The 21407-nt window shown below is 38.8% G+C and overlaps 1 protein-coding gene across 3 annotated transcripts in view; it reads right to left on the bottom strand.

Moving 5' to 3' along the window:
* Nucleotides 1–21407, bottom strand: part of ABLIM3 (actin binding LIM protein family member 3) — a 118597-nt gene that overhangs the window by 60025 nt on the left and 37165 nt on the right. For all 3 annotated transcript variants that reach the window (XR_008548107.2, XR_008548108.2, XM_001162953.5), the window contains exons 3-5: nucleotides 16747–16884; nucleotides 2013–2196; nucleotides 10–122 (exon numbers count right to left, since the gene is read on the bottom strand). Coding sequence is in view for 1 of the 3 variants with exons in the window: in XM_001162953.5 (XP_001162953.1) it covers nucleotides 10–122; nucleotides 2013–2196; nucleotides 16747–16884 (435 nt within the window). In the remaining 2 variants the exon portion in view is untranslated. The remainder of the gene's footprint in view (nucleotides 1–9; nucleotides 123–2012; nucleotides 2197–16746; nucleotides 16885–21407) is intronic.

Here is a 21407-nt window from a genome sequence, read left to right as displayed (position 1 = left end):
AGGACTCACGGCTTGGTCCACGAATCTTGATGGGCTTACTGCTGGCCATGGACTGGGAGCACGTTTGGCACACACATTCTTTACCGCTGAAGGTCACCTTGTCTCCAATGGGGAAAGGCTTCCTGCAAGTGGGATGAGGGAGAAATTCAACACACCCTCTTCTGAGGGATTCTGTAGCTGACTACACATGTGCTCAAAGCACTTTGGTAACACATACAGCTTGACTTCTAGAGCACCACGCAAATTCAAATGCTGTTCACAGTGATAGGCCAACTAAACTGCTCAATTAGGGGCCTGGCAGCAAGAACTGGAGCCCAGTTAGGCTGTTTGTATATTTTGGGCAGATCATGATGCTTATCTGACCTTACTTGTCTAGGCTGTAAGAAGTAGAGGTTACTAACGCCTCAGATACTTGTTCTCTCTTCTGGAAGGACTTTTTCCATCCCAGTTTGATTTATCCCCATATGTTAAGAATTCATTCAACTCCCAAACTTACCAAAATTTCTTCCTTTTACTACTCAGGCATTTTTCAAAATCCCCCTTCCCAAGAGGAAGTTTGTAAGTCTGTAAATAATCTGTTACTCTCCTCATCTGGATTTGTTCAGTTTCCACAGCTGAGGAGTCTCAAATTTGGACATGCTCTGCCTCCCCAACTAAATTATGAACCATACACAGAATCCCTGGCACCACCACGCCCACTGTTGAGCTGCTCTCGCCCATGCAGTGGGATGATGCCTGTTATGAGGACTCTCAGCACAGCACCTAACATTGGCTCCCAGGGGCTCCATTGCCCTTGTATTAGCACTGTGGCACGATGGAGGAAGCACTGGGGTGAGAGTCGGGGAAGCTATGTTCTTATCGTGGCTCAGCCACTAGCTTTTGGTAGAAAGACATTGCGTGATCTTGGGGAGTCACCTGGCTTGACAGAGACCTCATCTTGTACCATAGGAACCCTCTGTGCTAACCTCTGATGGGTCTGGGATTCCAGGGCTCAGGGCTCAGGTTTTAAGAGCTGGGTAGATGAATGAATTCCACGAGGGGATTATGTTTTCTTACACACTCTGTCATTAGTCTCAATCAGAAACTCTAACTAGTTATTCTAACTGGTAAGTGACTGGTGGTTATTTTATGCGGAGAATAATTAATCCATACATTCCTTTCCCAATTAAAAAATACGTATATACTCTAATCATGCTTTACTTATGATGTAATCAGAGCTGTCCATTAAAATTTAATGTTTTTGTGGGTAGAGCTGAGCTTTCTTCATTTTTTCATCTCCTTAATGTGTTGCTTGGCATTCAATTAACTAGCGATGGTGATGCGGAAGGTAAAGCAGGAGGCAGGGATAAGCTCTCCATCCCTGGAGATGTCCTGAGAGAAAGTAGATGACTATCATCATGATAATGAAAAGAATAATAAAAACAGACACTCTCACGTACTGATCACTGAGCTAATGTCTTTGCATCATCATCTCATTGATCTTCAAGAAAACCCGATGAGGTTGGAATGGCTTTGACCTCCATTTTACTTGTGGAGAAACTGAGGCTTACAGAGATGGGGGTCACTTGCCAGGGTCACTCCAACAGCATGAGGTGGTGCCAGGATGATGGAGGAAGGCTATGTACAGACATCCCTGTCCCTCCTGTGGATGAGGGTGTGGGAGGATGGGCCAGATCCACAGTTTCCAAACTGAGTTCTGAGAGAATCAGTGGTTTCTTTGGGGGCCTTTTGAGAGGAATTGGGAGGCTGAGTTTAGAGGTACAGATCCTCACTCTGCCTCTATCACATGACAAACCAGTGTTTTAGATCAGATTGTATTTTATAAGAAAGGTTCAGATGCTACAGTGTTTGAAAACCACTGGCCCATCAGATCCCTCCACACCTGAGGTTCCAGAAATCTAAATGTGCAGCACAAACCTTGTAAACCCCAGAACTTCCTGGAAAAAGCCAGGTCTTCCCCTGCCCGGGGGGCTTATGCAGAGGGTCCCAGGCCCTGCTGGTCGCCCACTCACCTGCACAAGCTGCACACAAAGCACTTGGGGTGGTAAGTGCGGCCCAGGGCCGAGATGACTTCGCCTGTGATGAAGTCCCGGCAGCTGTCACAGCGGGTGCCATAGAGTTGCTGGTAGTCCTGGGTGCAGATGTACTCCTGGTTCTTGAAGAAGAAGCCTGACTGGGCCAGGCCACAGCCACATACTTGGGGAACAAGGAGGAAAACAAGGGCAGGTTGAGTCCAGGGAGGGTCTGTAAGCAGAAGGTCCTCACTGGGGGAAAGGCTGGTGTCTCACTGTGTCATGAGTGGCCACAGAATGGTAGCATGTCAGACTTCACAGGCCTTTGGGGCCAGTATTCCTTAAAGAATGGCCAGTAGGCCACTAGCATCAGTATCACCCCGAGAGCTTCTTATAATCCAGATGCCTGGGCCTGAATCAGACTCCATGGGACTGAGGCCTGGGCATCTGCATTTGAACAGCATTCCCTCACCCGGATAGGCTGATTCTGATGCACACTAAGAAGCACTGGTGGTGTACAATCCTCCCAATACATGAATGAAAAGTTTAATGCCATGTGGCTCACGCAAGGCCACACAGCTGGTGGAAATATGAATGTAATAAAAGAATCATTCAGTTAAACATTTCCTGGGTACTTCCTACGTGCATGATTCTGTGCCAGGTGAAGAGCAGTGTGAGGACCATATGCTCCAAATCCCAACCTGGAGACACCTTCAGATGGCAATGGGATGGATGATTTGAAGTCTAGAATCTGTGCCTACCATAGCCATAAGGAGTGGGGGGTGTCTATTCTCAGGCAGGAAGAATAAAACACAATCCCTGAATCTCAAAGAGCTAAAAATGCTGCAGAGAGAAGATCATATAGAAAAAATGTCCCATATCATCGGTGATGGTCCACGGAACCGGTGCAAGCAGTAAGGACTGTGAATGAGGTAGAAGAAGGAAGCCTTGTCAGTTGCAAGGATCATGGGAGGCTTTTCAGAGGAGGTAGCATCTGAGTTGAACACTAAAGGAACAGAATGAATGAGCCAAAGCACAGAGGCAGGAAGGTGCAAGTGATATTTGTGTGAAGGCTAGAAGTAGGGGTGGTGTTTGTAGGAAGTTGTGGGAAGTAATGCAGGAAAAGATTGTTCAGACCAGTTGGAGGAAGGCCTGAATCCAGTTTAAGAAGATTAGGTTTTGTAGGATACTGAAGAGCCGTGGATGTTTTTTTTCCCTAGTTTAGAAAAATTTAGAAAAATATCTCAAACATATACAAAAATGGGAGAAGATTGTAATAATTCTCCATCACTCAGCTGCAAAAATGATCAATTGCATTGATGGCTTTTGAACAGAGATGCAACAGGATTTTACAAGGCATTTCATAGTCTTTTGGAATATTCTTTTGGATAATAGGGAGAAATAAATGTAGGACAAAACAGAAAAACAAGTAGATTTATAGGTGTTTCAACAATTGAATTATGTGAGATCCACCCCCACTGAAGGACTTAGAAATATGAGATTTACCTGTAAGGAGTTAAGTTGTGAAATCAACACATGATGGGCAGAGCAGAAAGATGCAAAATTTCTTCCAAGGCAATAAATGGCTCACAGGGCCACCAGAACTGTAGAAACCCACTGAATGTACCAATCAGCTAAAGCAAGGATGCGCCAGCGAGGAAGGGGCCTGGTTAGCAATCAGAGGAAGGCAACTGCGGTGCCCATTCAAATCCTGTCACCAGCTCCCCTGGTTCTGAGGCTGCTGTCTGATGGACTGACTTTCCACCTAGATTGCCTCTGAGAGGCCAGGTGCTGGCCAGGCCACCATGAAACAATCCAACTCAAGGTCACACCTCTCGTCCACATTGATGAACAGGTATTCGGGCTTTCTACATCAGTTTCCTGAGGAGTTGGTTAGTACAAGTCAGCTTTCTCAAGGGTGATCAATGATGGGAAAACCAATAAGATAGTTAGCAAGACTGTAAGTCTGAAGAGTCAACGTGGAACTGAGTGAAAACACCCCAGCAAATACTATCTCACCTTTAACAGGGGAAGTTGTTTTGCAAAAGCAGCCAGGTTAAAAATAGGAGAGACTGCCAGGTGAATGCCAGAAATATTTCATAAATGTTTGTTCACCTTTGGGGACTGGAGGCTTAAGGGGTGAGGCTGAGTGAGGAGAAGGCAGCTTCAGAAGTCACTGCATGAGGGGAGGGAACAGCTCAGGACAGTGGGAGACACAGTGGTCTGATAGTCAGACCACCCAACCTCTGGTCTCATCACTGCCACTGAGTCTCTGGACAACAGTGAACTTTACCCTCACTTCTCTGGGGCCTCTGTTCACTTGTACGCAGAATGAGGAGGCTGAGCTTTTCTTTTAGAACTGACATGCTGTAAGTCTATGAGAAGAAAAGCTTCCTTTAGCGCTTACTATACGCCTAAACATTTTAAACTCAGTGTGGAGCATTGCTTGTGGCCCCCGACCCCACCCCTATGAAGAGGCAGGAGTGTGGTTGAGATGGTGGTGGTGGCAGAAGTCTGGGAAGGGTTCATCTTCCATCAGGCATTATGAAAATTCATCACATCAAACAATGTCTGGTCTCACGAGCAGGCAAACCAGAGCACAGGCTGTTCTGGGCCGTGCAGGTGGTGGAGCAATTGACTTCATGGCTGCGGAATCAATTAGGTCATGGCCTACAACCTCATTGGAAACAGCTCCTGTTTTTTCCCTTTTTTTTTTCTCTCCTTTGTCTCCCTTGCCAACTCCACCCCCAGAGCCACCTCTCCCAGTGGAGAAATCCAGGCCACCATAGGAAAACTTGGAACAATCAGTCCTCCATTGCCCCCAAGGAGCTGAAGGAGGAAGCTTTTGGTAGAAAGGATGTAAAGGTTGATAAGCCTCTCAGGGGTTCCTGGAAATACAGCGGGGAGCACAGGGATGGAAGGCAAGCTGGACCAGCATGACAGATGGATCTGAGGCTGAGTGGAACGCAATATTGAACATTAAAACTGCTTTGAGCAAATCCAGAATAAATGCTCAATGTAAATATAAGGCCCAGAAGGAGGGCTTGCACACAGCCCCGGAATGCGTCAGTGAACAATGTGATGTTTTGTAGGTTATTGGACCTTTGTCTGTGGTCTTGTTCTAGCACTCAAGTGCTGGGAGATTTTGAAAAAGTTATCCCAGCTCTCTGGAGCTCATTTGTAAGATGAAGGGGCTGGGTGGTTAACTGAGGACACATCTAGATCAGAAAGTGCAAGACTCTGTCATACAGTTTTAGTGATTTTCAACTTTTTGAATGAGACTGGATTTTATGAAATTTCAAAATCCAAGAGTTAGAAGGGCCCCTGAGGGTGATCTAATTCATTATTCAGAACATTTCATTGTGAAATATATTATACATAGAGAAAATGTATAGAATATATATGTATGGTTTAAAGAAGAATAGTAAAATAACTCCCATGTACCCACTACCGAGTTTATGAAACAGAACATCACCAATTCCTTAGAAGCCTGTTCTCCTCTCCTTAAGAGCACCTCTGTCCCATACCGTCCCTAATTATGTGTTTATCATTCCCTTGCTTTACTTTATAGTCTTACCACCTGTGATGTATCCATAAACAATATTTTGTTTAGTTTGGCCACTTTTTGAACTTTATGTTGATGGAGTCATACTGCAATTGTCCCGTGCCTGCTTCATTCCCTGAGTATTGTGTGTTGAGATTCATCCACGTCGATGCACGTAACTGCAGTTCACTCATTTTCACTGCTGTGCTGTATTCCACTGCCTGAATACATCACAGTTGGTCTACTCCACTGCTGAAGGGCATTTGAGCTACTTGCAGTTTTTTGCTTTTATGGAAATGCTGTTCTAAACATTCTTGCATTTGTGAGGTAATGCCTCACTGTTTTCCAAAGAGCTTTTCCTATTTACCTTCCCACCAGCAGTTCCCACTGACATATATCATCAACAGTACTTAGTAATATCTGACATATTTGGTCAACATAGTGGATGTGAAATGATATCATTTATCATTTTGTGATTTTTAAATTTCATTTCCCTAATGGTTAATCAAATTGAGAATTTTTTTCAAATGTTAAAATACTTGCTAATGTTTTTTGCTCATTTTTTACATTTTAGACTTGTAGAAATTCTTAATATATTTTGGAAATCAATCCTTTTTCAGTCATTTATTACAAATATCTTCTGCAATTTGGGGCTTGCTTTTTGCTCCCCTTTTCTTGTTTTTGGATGAACCAAAGTTCTCAGTTTTTACGTTGTTGAATTTGTGAATCTTTTCCTTTATGGATTGCCCTTTCTGTGTCATGTTTCAGAAATTATTCTCTACCCTGAAATCCTAAAAAGGTATCTCCTATATTGTCTTCTAAAAATTTTATTGAGCTGCCTTTCATAGTAAAGCAAATCCACCTGGAATTGGCTTTAGGGAATGATATACAGTGGGGATCTGATTTTCTCCCACATGGATAATTAATCATCTCAGCATCATTTATTAAGCAGTCTAATCTTTCCCCACTGATCTGCAAAAAGCAAGTTTCCATATGTATGAAAGTTTGTGTTTGGTTCTATATTCAGTTCCATTGGTCTTTTTATCTGTCCTTAATCCAAGATCACACGGTCTTAATAGGTTTTAATAACAAATGATGATATCTGGTAGGACAGGCCCTCTTGCTTTGTTGTTCTTTAGGAATGCTTTGATTATTCCTGGCCTTTTGTCAAGAATATAATTTTAACTGATTTCTTAATTTCTATGGAAAACCTTATGGAATGTATTAGAATTCTTTTGAATATATAGTTCAACCAGAGTAGAACTGTCATCTTTTTGATATTTCTATCTTTCTATCAGAGAATTTAGCATATTAAAAAATTATTTAGGTATTTAATGTCTTTCTTATGATATTCTATAAATTTAACAATTTTATAATTTTTATCTTATACAACTTTATAAAATTTATTTCTAAATTAAACTTTTTTTCTTGTTCAGGTAAATGGTGTCTTGATTGTTAATGGTGAATAGAAATGCAATTTTTTTCTATATTTATTCTGTATTTAGTAACCTTAATAAATTCTTATTGACTTTCTTTTTAGTATTATTATTTCAGAATGTATCTCTAAAATATTAGGACTCTTTAAAAAAGCCAACCACAATAATCTAAAAGCACTGAAAATAATGTCTATTAAGGCATTATCAAGTCAGTGTGTTCAAGTTTTTCCAATTATCCCATCCTTTTTTTCTTTTCTTTTTTTGTTTCAGTGACTAGTTGTTTGAATAAAAATCTATCAAGGTTCATACATTGCATTTGTCTGATGTACCTCTTAAGTCCCTTAATTGCTAGTTATTTTTCCTTCTTATTTTCTCCTTGCAATGTATTTATTAAAGAGACTGAGTCATTTCTACAGTTTGGATTTTGCTGATTGTATCCCTATGGTGTTGATTAACTTGTTCTCCTCTCTTTTACATTTTCTATAAATGGTGGTTATATCTACAGACTTGAAATTCAGGTCTGATTATTTTTTTCTTTTTAGGAATAATACTACATTGATGTTCTGCACTTCTATGATTTGGGGGGTGGTGTTGGTGAGTAGAAATGGCTATTGATGATCATTGCTAGATACACTATTTCATTAAAGCTTTGCAAAATTAAAATATTCTAATTATTTAATTCTTCATTTATTATGCGGAGTGTTTCTTTCTTTCTTTTTTTTTTTTCTTTTTTTTTTTTTGAGACGGAGTCTCGCTGTGTCACCCAGGCTGGAGTGCAGTGGCCGATCTTGGCTCACTGCAAGCTCTGCCTCTCAGGTTCATGCCATTCTCCTGCCTCAGCCTCCTGAGTAGCTGGGACTACAGGCGCCCGTAGGTGGAGTGTTTCTGTAGATAGAAACTTTCATTAACCCTTTGCTTACAGTTAAGTACTGTACAGTTTGTACAATAGGTTAAAGTTTTGATTCTTTGCCCATATTATTTGTTTCAAAATAATGATTTCACCAGCATTATCTAAAAGTGACCAATGGGTTCTTTTCCTTTCTCCTTATTATAGACTAATTTTCTTATTGATTTTACTAAATTGTAGATTCTTTTGGGTTTTCTATGCAGACAATTATATAATCTAAAAATAATAGGTTTTTTTTTCCTTTTCAAACCTTATAACTTTTATTTCTATATCTTGCTGGATTGTCTAGGACCCTCCAGGCCAAATGTTGAACAGAAGTCATGACAGTGAGCACCTCTATCTTGTTCCTGATCTTAGAGAATGCCTTCAGCATTTTACTATTAAATGTTTCCTTTATAGTTTTTGTATACATAATCTATCAATTATGACAGCTTTCTTCAATTCCTCCTAGTTTTAAAAATAACTAGGTATACGGGAGGCTGAGGCAGGAGAATGTCATGAACCTGGGAGGTGGAGCTTGCAGTGAGCCGAGATTGTGCCACTGCACTCCAGCCTGGGCGACAGAGCAAGACTCTGTCTCAAAAAAATAAAAATAAAAATAACTAGGTATAAGTGGGTGTTAAATTTTATCTAGCACCTTTTCTACTCTATTAAAATAATCAAATATTTTTATCCTTTCTTATCTTTATAGCAAAATACATTAACCAGTTTTCTAATGTTAAGCCAATTTCAAATTTCTAGAATAAACTCAACTTGGTCAGTTATGCTATATTTTTCACACTTTTCTAAACTTGGTTTGCTAATATTTTGTCTAAGATTTTAAAATCCATGTTCATGAATGATATGGACATATGATTATTTTTCCTTGTTTGGTATTGTGCTGGCTCAAATGAGTTAGGAAGTGTACCCCTTTTCTCTTCTCTGAAAGACTTTCTATAAGACATAGATGATTTGTTTTTGAATGTTTTGTAGAACTTGATTCCAATGCTGATTTTTGTTTCTTTCGTAGAAGAGTTTTAACTACAAATTCACAAATTCAACATCTTGGATGATTATAGGACTACTCAGGTTTCAAAATTTCTTCTTGAGTAGGTTTTAATTTGCACTCAAGAATTGATAAATTTTGTTATCTAAGTTTTAAAATTTATTACTCAAATTGTTTATAATATTTCTTTTTATGTCTTTAATTTTAATAGCAACTATAGCGATGTCCCTATTTTAATTCTTAAGATTGTTGATTTGTATATTTTCTCCCATTACTTGAATAATTTTGCCAGAATTTTGTCTATTTTACTTGTATTTTTAAAGAATCAACTTTTGCTAATCCTGTCCACTGTGTGTTTTTTCTTTGATTAATGTCTATTGTATTATTTCCTTCCTTCTATTTTACTTGGATTCATTCTGCTCTTCAAACTTTTTGAGTTGAACACTTAGTTCACGGTTTTTGAACTTAATTCTTTTCTATTATGACAATTTAAGGCTACACATTTTCCTCTGAGTACCACTTTAAACTACATTTTGTAATGCAAGTTTTTGATACATAGCATTTTTGTTATCTTTCAGTTTCAAGTGTTTTCTGATTTTCATTAAGATTTTGCTAACCATGCCATCTTTCATCTCAGTTCTGCCATCTGGGGATCATTTTTCTTCTGCTTACAGAACATATTTTATAATTTCATTTAATGAGAGTTTGTTGTTGGTAAATTCAGTTTTAAAAAATCTAAACATGTTTTTACTTTGCTTTGGGTCTTTTATTTTAACAGTTTTTGTTTTGTTTTGAGACAGGGACTCACTCTGTCGACCAGCCTGGAGTGCAGTGGCTTGATAACAACTCACTGCAACCTCCGCCTCCTGGGCTCAAATGATCCTCTCACCTCAGCCTCCCAAGTAGCTGGGACTACAGGCATGCACCACCATGCCCGGCTAATTTTTGTATTTTTTGTAGAGAAGAGGCTTCGCTATGTTGCCCAGGCTGCTCTCAAACTCCTGGGCTCAGGTGATCCACCCGCCTCGGCCTCCCAAAGTGCTGGGATTACAGGTGTGTGCCACTGCACCCAGTTCATTTTAACAGTTTTAATGAGATACAATTCACAAGTCATATAACTCAACAATTTAAAATGTACAATTCAACCATTTTTTAGCATATTCACAAAGTTGTGCAATCATTACCACTATCTAATTCCAGAACATTTTCATCACCTCCAAAACAAGCCACAAACCCATTACAAATCACTCCTTATCTTCCTCCAACCACCCCCAGCCCTAGATAACCATGAATCTGCTGTCTTTATATAATTTGCCTGTTTTGAGCATTTCATACATATGAAATCCTGCAATATGTAGCCTTTTGTGACTGTTTTCTTTCACATGTTTTCAAGGTTTATTCCCATTGGAGCATTTATTAGTATTTCATTCCTTTTTATTGCTAAATAGTATCCCTCTGTGGAGATAGATCACATTTTATTTATCCATTTGTTGATGAAGATTTGAGTTTTTCTACTTTTTGGCTATTACGAATAATGCTGCTATGAACATTCATGTATATATTTCTATGTGAACATATATTTTTATTTCTCTTGAGTATATACTGAGGAGTGGAATTTGGAATTGCTGGGTCATACAGTAACTCTAATTTCATCTTTTGAGGAACTGCCAGACTATTCTCCCAAGAAGCTGCACCATTTTACATTCCTTTCCACCAGCAATGTATGAGAATTCTAATGTCTCCACATGCTCATCAACACTAGTTATCTATCTTTTTGATTATAGCCATTCTAGTAGATGTGAAGTGGCATCTCATTGTGGTTTGATTTGCATTTCTTTGATGGCTAATGATGTCGAGCATTTTTTCATGTGCTTATTGGACATTTGTATAACTTCTCTGTATAAATGTCTATTCATATCCTTTGCCCATTTTGAAATTAGGTTATTTGTCTTCTTATTATGCAATTGTAAGAATTCTTTACATAGCTGAGACACAAATATTTTTTCAGATTTATAATTTGCAAATATTTTCTCCTATTCTAGAGGTTGTCTTTTCACATTCTTGATGGTGTATTTTGAAGCACAAAAGTTTTAAATTTTGATAATATCTAATTAATATATTTTTTCTTTGTTGCTTGAGCTTTTGGTGTCATATGTAAGAAGGTTTAGCACAACTCAAGATCACAATGATTTATTCTTATATTTTTTCCTAAGAGTTTCTCAATTTTACCTTCTACATTTAGGTCTTCAATCAATTTTTAGTTAATTTTTATGTATGTGTAAAGAAAGAGTCTGACTTCATTTTTTGCATATGAATATTCAGTTTTCCAAACACCTTTTTTTGAAAGGACCATTCTTCCCCTCTTGAATTATCTCAACAGCCTTGTTGAAAATTAACCAACCATAAATATAAGAGTTTATGTTTATATTTTTGATTTTATTCATTTCTATGCCTATCCTTGTGCTAGTACCACCCTATCTTGTTTATTATAGCCTTGTAGCATATTTAAAAGTGGGAAGTGTGAGTTCTCCAACTTCGTTCTTTTTAAAGATTGCTTGGCTATTCTATGTCCGTCCCTTGAAATTCCATATGAATTTTAGGATCAGACCATCAATTTCGGCAAAGAAGCCAGCTGAGATTTTGATAGGGATTGCATTTTCTATGGACTGAATTCTGTCCCCACCCCCAATTCATATGTTGAAGCCCTAACCTCCAACATCCTAGTATTAGGGATAGGCCTTTGTGTGATAATTAGGTTTAGATGAGATCATAAGGGTGGGGCCCTCATGATGAGATTAGTACTCTTAAAACAACAGACACTAGAGAGTTTGCTGGCTGTCCCTCTCTCCCTTTCTCTCTCTGCCATGCGAAGATGCAGCAAGATGGCGGCCATCTGCAAGCCAGTGCTGCCATCTTAATAATAAATAAGTCTTTTATTTTATGAGCAAGGGACACCTTTCCATTTATTTAGGCCTTGTTGAACATTTTGTAGTTTTCATAGTACACATTTTGAACTTCTTTTGTTAAATTCATTCCTATGTATTTCTTTGATGCTATTGCCAGTGGAACTGTTTTCTCAATTTTATTTTCAGATTGTTTATTGCTATGGTATAGAAATATAATTGATTTTGGTATTTGATCTTATATCTTGAAACCTTGATAAACTTATTCGTTCTAATAATTTTTTAGTATTCCTTGGGATTTGCTATACAAGATCATGTCATGTGCAAATAGAGATTAGTTGTACTTCTTCCTTTTTAATCTGGATGCCTTTTATTTCATTTTCTTCCTTAATTAACCTAGCACAAACCTGAAATGCAATGTCAAATAGAAGTGGTGAGAGCAGAAATTCTTGTCTTGTCTTTGATCTTACAGGGAAATGTTATATATAAAATTTCGGTGCTGCAAAAGGAATAGCACTAGAATATAAAATTTTCTTTTTAATTCTCAGCAAGGCAAGTTATTACTATAGAAGGGTGCGCCCTTACAGATGGAGCAAAGGTGAGGGTGCACTTGGACAAGGGAGGGGTAGGGGTTCTTATCCCTGAGGCACGTGGCCCCTGCTGCTGTGTCGTTTCCCTATTGGCTAGGGTTAGACCGCACAGGCTAAACAAATTCCGATTGGCTAATTTAAAGAGAATGACGGGGTGAGTGCTTTGGCGGGAGTCAGGGCAGAGCAGGTAGCAGGTAATCTGAATGAGTTAGAGTGGAGCATGTGATCAGAATGAGTCAGGGTGGAGTAGGTAATCAGAATGAGTCAGGGTAGGGTAGGAAATCGGAATGAGTCAGGGTGGAGTAGGTAATTGAAAAATGTTGCTTTACGAGGAAGTTAAGTTTAAAAGTAGAAGGCAAAGAATTGAACATACTAACGTATTAATTCTTTGAAAAGAAATTTAGAACTCATATCTAACAGAAACATTCGGTCTTTCACCATTAAGTATAATCTTAGTTGTAGGTTTGTCTTTGTTATAGAAAGATAGTTTTGCTGAATACATAATCTTTCCTTGACAGTTATTTCTTTCAGTACATTAAATATATTCTTCTGCTGTTTTCTAGTTTCCTTGTTGCTACTGAAAAGTCAGCTGTCAGGCCATTTACCATTTATACGCAGATGATTTGTCTTTTCTCCCTGGCTACTTTTAAGATCGGCTCTTTGATGATCTGAGGTTTTACTCTGATATTGTAGGTGGATTTCTTTTAAATTTTCCTGCAGGAATTTATTAGGTTTTCTGGATTCAAGGATATGTGTCTTTCAACAGCTCTAGATAATTCATAGCTGTTGTCTCTTCAAATATTGTCCTCCCACTCATGTTCTCTATTATCCATCCCCAGAACTCTGATTAGATATATATGTCAGGACCTCTCACTATATTCTCCATGTATTAGCTTCTTTTTTATTTTTACTACCTTCTCATATTTTTGATCTATTATCTGTATAACTTTTTTTGGATGAAATCTTCTGTTTTATTAATTTTTTCTTTAGCAACATCTAATCTGCTAGTTAATTGATACATTGAATTAATTTCAAAGATTATATATTTCTATTTTTAGAAGTTTTATTTGTTTCCTTTTCAAATCTTCTGCACTATTGCTTATAATGCACTGTTTTTTTTTTTGCTCATATTTTCTAGCTTGTTTAAATGTATCAATATAGTTATTATGTAATGACAGGAAATTTCAATATACAAAGTTGTTGAGGTTCTGATTCTGCTCGCCATTGTTTCTGCTGGCTCTCATTCCATTATAATTTGTATGTTTTTGACTGACTGTGAGTTACTCATTTTCCTGATAACACTATGTGTGGAAAGTCTTTGAGGCCTGGAATAAAGTTGAGTTCCTCCAAAGAGGAGTATCATTTGCTTTTGCCATTTGCCAAGTGGGAGACCGCTGTAACTTAAATTTTCTGCTTGACTCTATTACATATTTTATATATTGTTATAAATTTTTATTTATAACAAATATATAACACGAATATAGTCATGAATCCATGTAAAGGGTGGATTATGGACAGATATTTTCATAAGTAATTTTTCATAATTTTTTTTTTTTTTGAGATGAAGTCTCAATTTGTCACCAGGCTGGAGTGCAGTGGCATGATCTTGACTCACTGCAACCTCCACCTCCCGGCTTCAAGCGATTCTCCTGTCTCAGCCTCCTGAGTAGCTGGGACTACAGGCACCTGCCACCACACCCAGCTAATTTTTGTATTCTTAGTAGAGGTAGGGTTTCACCATGTTGGCCAGGCTGGTCTCAAACTCCTGACCTCGTGACCCTCCCGCCTCAGCCTCCCAAACTGCTGGGATTACAGGAGTAAGCCACTGTTTTATTCCCCTCTACTCAGTGCCAAAGTTGGAACAGGCAAGTTTCCTTGCTCTCTCCCTCTCCAGAGCCAGTTTATTTCTCATCCATCATATGCTGAGAACATTTTTTTCAGGGGAAACAGCTTTATACGTAGGTCTCCTATTGGATTCCCACTTTGACTAGATGCTAAGCTTTGCCTCCTGTTCTCCATGATCCATTTAGACAACAGAGTAAAAGCTCAAGGTCTCCAAGGTTTAAGATAAACTATCAGGATGAAATAAGGCATTGGGAGTCACAGCAGGGTTTCTGTTTCCGTTTTTAGCCTTCATAGATTCCTTCCTTTCACGTCAGCATGGTAGTGCATGTTAAAAGAGTCGTAAAAGAAATTCATAACAATTTTTAGATTCTTTAGATGAGAAAGCTATCTAATAGGGTACTTAATTGTCATGTTGATTGCTGTTGGAAATAAAAATCCTCTCATTTCTTTCACCTTTAAGCAAACGGACATTGAAAATATTCAGAAAAATATTGGTCTATTTTTTTCCCCTTAAAATCTCTGTTGAAAGAGATTCTACAAACTCCGTGTGGTAAATGTGAAAATGGCCAAATTATTCCGTTCTGTATTAACACCCTTGAAATCTGATGCTGCAGATCTCCCTACAAAAGGCAAAGTTTATTTCTCCGTGACCTTGAATCTGGGTTGGCCATTTGGCTTGTTTTGGCCAACAGCAGGACATTAAGCTGAGGGTTGAAAAGGTCTTACCTATTAAAGCTTGTTCTCTCATTGTACTTGGAGCTCCGAGACCACCATATGAACAAGCCCAAGCCAGCCCATTGGAGGATGAAAAGCTATGTGGAGACACTGGGGTTAGCAGCTTGCCAACCACTGCCAGCAGACCCACCCGCCAACTGCATAACATCATGATGAGGCCAGTAGAGATAAGCAGAGCTAGAAACTGGGAAACACTGCCCAGCCAACCCAGAGAATCATGAACTAAATAAACGATTGGTTTAAGCTATTAAGTTTTTGCTTAAGTAAAAGGTAACTGATACATTCTCTTAAGAATATAATCACATAATTATATCCTTTACCACTTTGTAACAATTTCCTTGTCTTTACCCTTCGTCCCGCCTCAATTTCAGAGAGTGTAAAAATAATCACTCACCAAGATATTCTTGCAATTCAACTTATACTAAAGGGGTTTGCCAATACTCAATATAAAATTCAAATCACACCAGTTAAAATGTATCCCGTATATGCATCTATAAACAAATTAGGAAATATGTATATGTAATTTGTTTGCTCAGTGCAGAGTCTAGTTAGATCATGAAGAAAGAAGTTCAGGATTTTCACAATGGCAGGGGAAGTCACTCTCAGGTGCATGAGACTGAGGCAGTTACTGAAATAAAAAGAACCGCGGGTTTCAACCGACTTTAAATTCAATATAAGCCGGTAGTGTGAAGGGGCTCCTCAGGAAGTCAGTTCAATATCAGTTACATCAACAGAAATGTAGTCCTTTGTATTTGCTAGACCTTGAAAACTGTGATCTGTTCTGAGTATCATACTTTAAGAACGACAGTGACACACTAGAATGGATCAAAGAGGAAGACTCCAGGACAATGACACTGTTGGAATCATTTAAGATGAGACCCAATTTAAGGACCTGTGATATAGTTTGACATGGGGAAAACCTGGATACAAGTATCTGAAGAGCAGTCAAAGGGAAAAGCGAATACAAAGTATTTCTCAGACTTTATGAGGACAAATATAAGATCAACAAAAAAGTTACAAATTTTGGGTCATTTTCTAAACCCACAGGGCAATCCAACATTAGAATGGCTGCTCTGTGGAGCAGGGAAGACTGAATGAGGAGGTCAAGATGTGGAGGCTGGAGAGACATTGTGGAAGGGTGTGTTGCCCCGGGCCAGAGGGCTCTCTGTGCTCTTTCAGCTGAGTCCCTTTTCCTGCTGCTAATTATCTGTCTTCTTTAGGAACTCTTAGCTCGGTTGAGTCTAGGATTATATAAATTAGCCCTGTGTAAGCTGTAACAATGAGAGATGACCTAACAGCTATGTGCTCCCAAATTGCAAACCTTACCAAGGTCAAGATGTCTCTTCTCCCTTGTTAAACTTAACCTTTGAAGATTGCTACATTGTCATAGAATAGCTACTCTCTCAAAACAAAAAACAAAAAACAAACAAAAAAACTATCTTGAATTTTATCCAAGATAGTTTGCACTTTCATTTGCTCTCACACTGATTTATAGGCACAAACCAGGAGTCTCTTCAGATGAGTAAGTTAAGCTTGCAGATTAGTCTTTTTCCTTCTGGGTCAGCACCTGCCCCTCCAAGGTTACCAGGATCCTTGTCTCCCTCACGTACCAATACACTGCCCTCATTCTAAGGGAGAATCTCATAAGAAGAGGCTCAGGGAAAGTCTCTTTAGGTCTTTATAGATATTCCAGCCACCTGTGTTTGTTCTTTCTGCCCCTGAGGCATGACCTGATGGTGCAAGAATGGTCAGGAATCTAAGAAGAGAGTGGGGGAGCTGAGCCTCCTACCTTGACAGGTGAAGCATCTGATGTGGAAGTGGTTGTTGTGCACGCGGACCACTTCCCCTTTGCAGGTGTCTCCACAGCGGTAGCACTGGATGACATTGGAGCTGCCCCGTGGATTGTAAGGATTCTGCTGATAAGGAACTGTAAGAGAAACAAAGAGATCACTATCCAGAGGCCCTGATTCTTTACAAAGTCTGCTGCAATACATTATCATAATTGTAGCTGGAAGAAAAAGTGGAAGGGGAAGAAATGATGTGCAAAGTATCTTCAATTCATCATCAGGATGACTGCCAAGCTAAGGCAGCACTGAGTGGTATGAGACATGTCCATAGCCCTCCTTAAGCAGGCAAGGACTTTTGAGTGAGCATCACCTTTCCTTGCAAGAACACAAGCCAAATCCCTGAATGAAGACAAATAAGAGGACATAGAGTATTTCAAAGTAAATGATCAAAAATACCATCTTTTGAGTAAGCTTTAAATTAAAATTAGGCCCCAAACTTGTCCAAGGGAATTTGGGACTTGCAATTGACTCAGAAGTTTCAAAGAAGTGGGTGGCTGACCCTGCCTCCAAATGGCTTTTGAATTAAGTGAGTTACAGCCCCTCTCTGGGCCTCAATTTTCATGTCTATCAAATGAGGGTGGTCAAAGGTAGCAAAGACTTTTATAAGGAAGGCATGAAGGGAAGGGGAGGCACTCTGGCTGGAGGGAGGCTAACAAGGGAACTCATCTCAAAGCTATCTTTGAACAGCACTTTCCATAAAACTGGGAAAATGTTACATGTATACAATTAAGAAAAAAATGCTGGTGGAGATTATGAAAGGGTTGAAGTCACTGGGAGCTCCAGTTGAGTGGCCAGCATTTGATGATGCTTAAGAGTTCTACTAGCTTATTGGGTCTGTTATTCTCTTGCTAAGACCATCTCCAATTTTAGTATATGTGCTGCCAAAGTGAGAATGCTAAGGCCATTTCATGGCTACTTTTCTAGATATCCTTTTCCTGAGATACACTTGGCTTGGCTATTCTAAAATCTAGTCATCTGATATTTCATTAGGCACCTGCCTACAGCACAAAAATCTCAGGGTTGGAAGGAATGTTGGTAGCTGTCTGGTCTGATCTCATTATGCATAAGCTGTTGAGGTAACTTTGCCACTGAGAAACATACTCTTCTCTCCTATAGAAAACCCCTGTGGCACTGGGGAGAGAATTACTCATTTCTTCAATTCTCACTCAAAGTTGAAGGAATAGTCCAAAAACTTCTGCTCATACCTTATTAGGAGAAGGCTCACTCTTGTCCTGGTTATAAAGATAACCACCTGATTGAAGGGGAATTGGTACCTATCATTTATATATGTAGACTTCCTGGATAAACTCTGAATAAGTATATCATAAATTAATCTGGACTCACAGCAACCTTGAACCACAAAGGAATTTAAAGGTCCCCTACTTTGGGGATTCTTGACCCTGTGTGGTAGTTATGTCTGTTCACTGGAAATTTGAACCTTTTCTTCTAGGCACATAGAGGATTGCACATGGTGACTTGCTTGGCAGTGAAATGTGAACTGAAATTGTGCATGTCCCTTCCAATTGGAAGCCTTAGGAGCCAATATGTGATCTGCTATATTGCCTTTTCCCTAACTCAGGAATGAATGTTACCCCAGATGGTGTGCAGGATGCATCAGCTTGGATCCGGATTGAGGAGTCATGGAACAGAACTGCAAACTAACCCATCATAAACCTCTATCATGAGCAAGAACAAATCTCTGTTGTCATAGCCTCTGAGACTGTAGCATAACCTCGGATCTGACATTTCTCTTTAATTAAATTAAGTGTTACATACATTATCTTGTACTTTTGTTCATATTCTCAAAGAGATCTATGATCTCCAAAACTGATCTCATCTGTCCTCCTCCTTTTAAAGAGGAACAGGAAATCAGGACTTCTGATCATCTCCCATTTACAGGTATCCTGAATCCCAAGCATGCTATAGAGCAAAGAGCTGATTGCTTAGCACTGAAACTGGCTTCTGACAACTTTGCTAACTGGGGTAGGAGAATAATATACTTCTCACAATCTTTCTTTCATGCAGTTTATGTACATTATTCATCTATTTTTCTCTGTCTTAAATTCAAGACAAAAATCAAACGAATCAGCTAGTTAACTAAATCATTAATTAACTCATTAAATAGGTCAATACATGCAAAATATTTCAAAAACTGCATTAAGTGCTCCACAAATGTTCACTGGTATCATGGCCATCACATCCCCCCTACAGCTCTGAGCAATCCTTCCCCACCCCCCAGAATGTTCATAAACATTCTCTTTAATCTTATTCTCTTTTCTTTTTCTGATTCTTACTCAATGTTCCCTGGAAAATACTTCACTCTCTCTTCTGCCCTGAATTTGTGAGAAAAATATAGATTCTGTTTATATGAGCAGTGTGGTGATCTACCATTGCCAAGGGAAACAAAGCTGTGAGTCTGAAAATAAAATAAGAACGAATAGTACAATCATCATCATTAACGCTGAGTGCTCTTGGAAGTCTCCAACAGTCCCTCCAGGATCATTGCACAAACTTTCATCTACCTCCTCTAATTCAACCTGTCTTATTGTTCAAGAGCCAACTTCTAAGATCAATTTTATTTTTTCTAATTGGATTTGATTTTCTGGGAAAGTGGATTTGTGAGCATGGTCTTCCAACAGAACTCAGTCTTTGAACCACCAGGATAAAAAAGTGTAAAATCAAAGTGAGGGGAATGGATTAGGAAAATAAAATTTTCTGGGGCTGAAGTAGTGATGGGACTGCAGCCCTAACCCTGCTGCATCCCCTCAAGAGAAGGATGCTGCTTTGCTGATGCTGTGTGTGGCCAGAGCTCTGATGTTTGTAAATAGTCCCATAAGAAAAAATTCATACATTTGGTGTATTAATGCATACATACACCATACAACTGTATGAAAAAATACATACAGTTGGTGTGAGTTCTTCCAGATTGCTGATGTAAGCTGTGATTATAAAAGAACAGTGGTGTAGCAAGATTTGAGCTCACAGGTGTGGCAACACCGTTCCTCATGCAGACTGGAAGTAGGAACTCTGGGTGTCAATGGAAGCTAGGCTGGGATATGCCACATCCCTGCTCCTGCCCTGGAAGCCAACTCATTTCCAGTAAGATTTTATATTCTTGGCTAATTAAATCAGAAACTTAATCTAACATTGTTCTGTGTATGTGTACATGTATTGGGGGTGTGTGTTTACTTCTTCCTACCAATCTATAACTGCCCTGAAATGTTAAAATTTGTTGATTTTCTGCTGGTTATCATTTCCACTAATTTTTATTTCAGAAAATGCAAAGTTTCAGTCACATGATTTATAACATTTTTCTTATGGGTGAATGTCTTTTGAATTCCAAATTGACTTACACATGAATATTTGAACTACCTCTTATGTTAGAAACTGCCTACCCTTGAGAGCAACATTTGAGACCAGTCACAAGCCTAAAAGGACATTAGCTGTGCTCACTTGTGAGATAATCTATGAAGCTGCCACATTTAGACCTTATAGATTATGTGATCGATTTCTGAAATGTATGCAGAGAACCTCTGGCTTCTTTTAACATTATTGGCCAATAAAGGGTGCCCAAGACAGACATTCCCAGTTACTAGCCCTTAGTGCCATCCACTAGAACGTTCTGAGATGATAGACATGTTCTAGACATCTATGCTGTCCAATATAATAGTCACAGGTGACCACTGGGCACTTGAAATGTAGCTAGTGTGACTGAGGAACTTAATTTTAAATTAAATTTAATTTTAATTAATATAAATCTACATCTAAATAGTCACATGTGATTAGTGGCTACCATAATGACAGTACAGCCTGATAGTTAAAAACAACAACAACAACAACAAAAGACAACAAAAACAACAAAACACCAGGCAGAGGGAAAAGAAATGAAACTTGGTTGAATCCTAGAAATATAAAAAAAATGTACAAATTAATTTAGGAATATCATCTCAGACTAAAATGATTCATTTTTATCCCTAAAGAGTTCTAAAGTTGTACTTAAACAATTTGCAATGGGAACCAATTACACATTCACCCATCCTGAATTTGATCTGGAAACAAAAGATCATGAGCAGTGAAATAAATGCTGATTTTTAAAGAAATCACACACTTTCAGGCACTGAAAGACTGAACAAACCTAATCTTTCCGAGAATAAAAGCAAGTAAATCAGTTGCCAATGGCTGTCAGTATAATTTTTTAAGACAAAACAGACAAACAAACAAACAGCTTATTAATGCCCCTGAGATTAAAAATTAGGGATCTGAAACATTAAGCCCTCTTTTATATGCATACCAAATCTTTAGAGTTCTATGAAAAAGTGCATCTTAATTCCACAACTAAATTTGTAAGTAAAGCTCTTCCCAAATTTTAGAGATAATTTCAAGTTGTTGGAGCAAAACAACATATTGGAAGGGGAGGTGTGACCGACCTCCGGGTAAATGAAAAGGAGCATGGGAGTTGAACACAACAGTAAACAAATTCAGCATCCAGTTTCTCCACCTGACTTTTCCTCCCTCTCTCATCTGTTGTTCTTTGTCTCCGTGTGGCTGGGGTAACCTGGGTTCCAATTCCCTCTCTGCTGTTACCTACTGTTCTAATTTTGGG

Source organism: Pan troglodytes, chromosome 4 (genome assembly GCF_028858775.2).
Source record: "Pan troglodytes isolate AG18354 chromosome 4, NHGRI_mPanTro3-v2.0_pri, whole genome shotgun sequence".
NCBI classification, from domain to species: domain Eukaryota; kingdom Metazoa; phylum Chordata; class Mammalia; order Primates; family Hominidae; genus Pan; species Pan troglodytes.
This window is presented reverse-complemented; position numbering and strand designations above follow the sequence as displayed.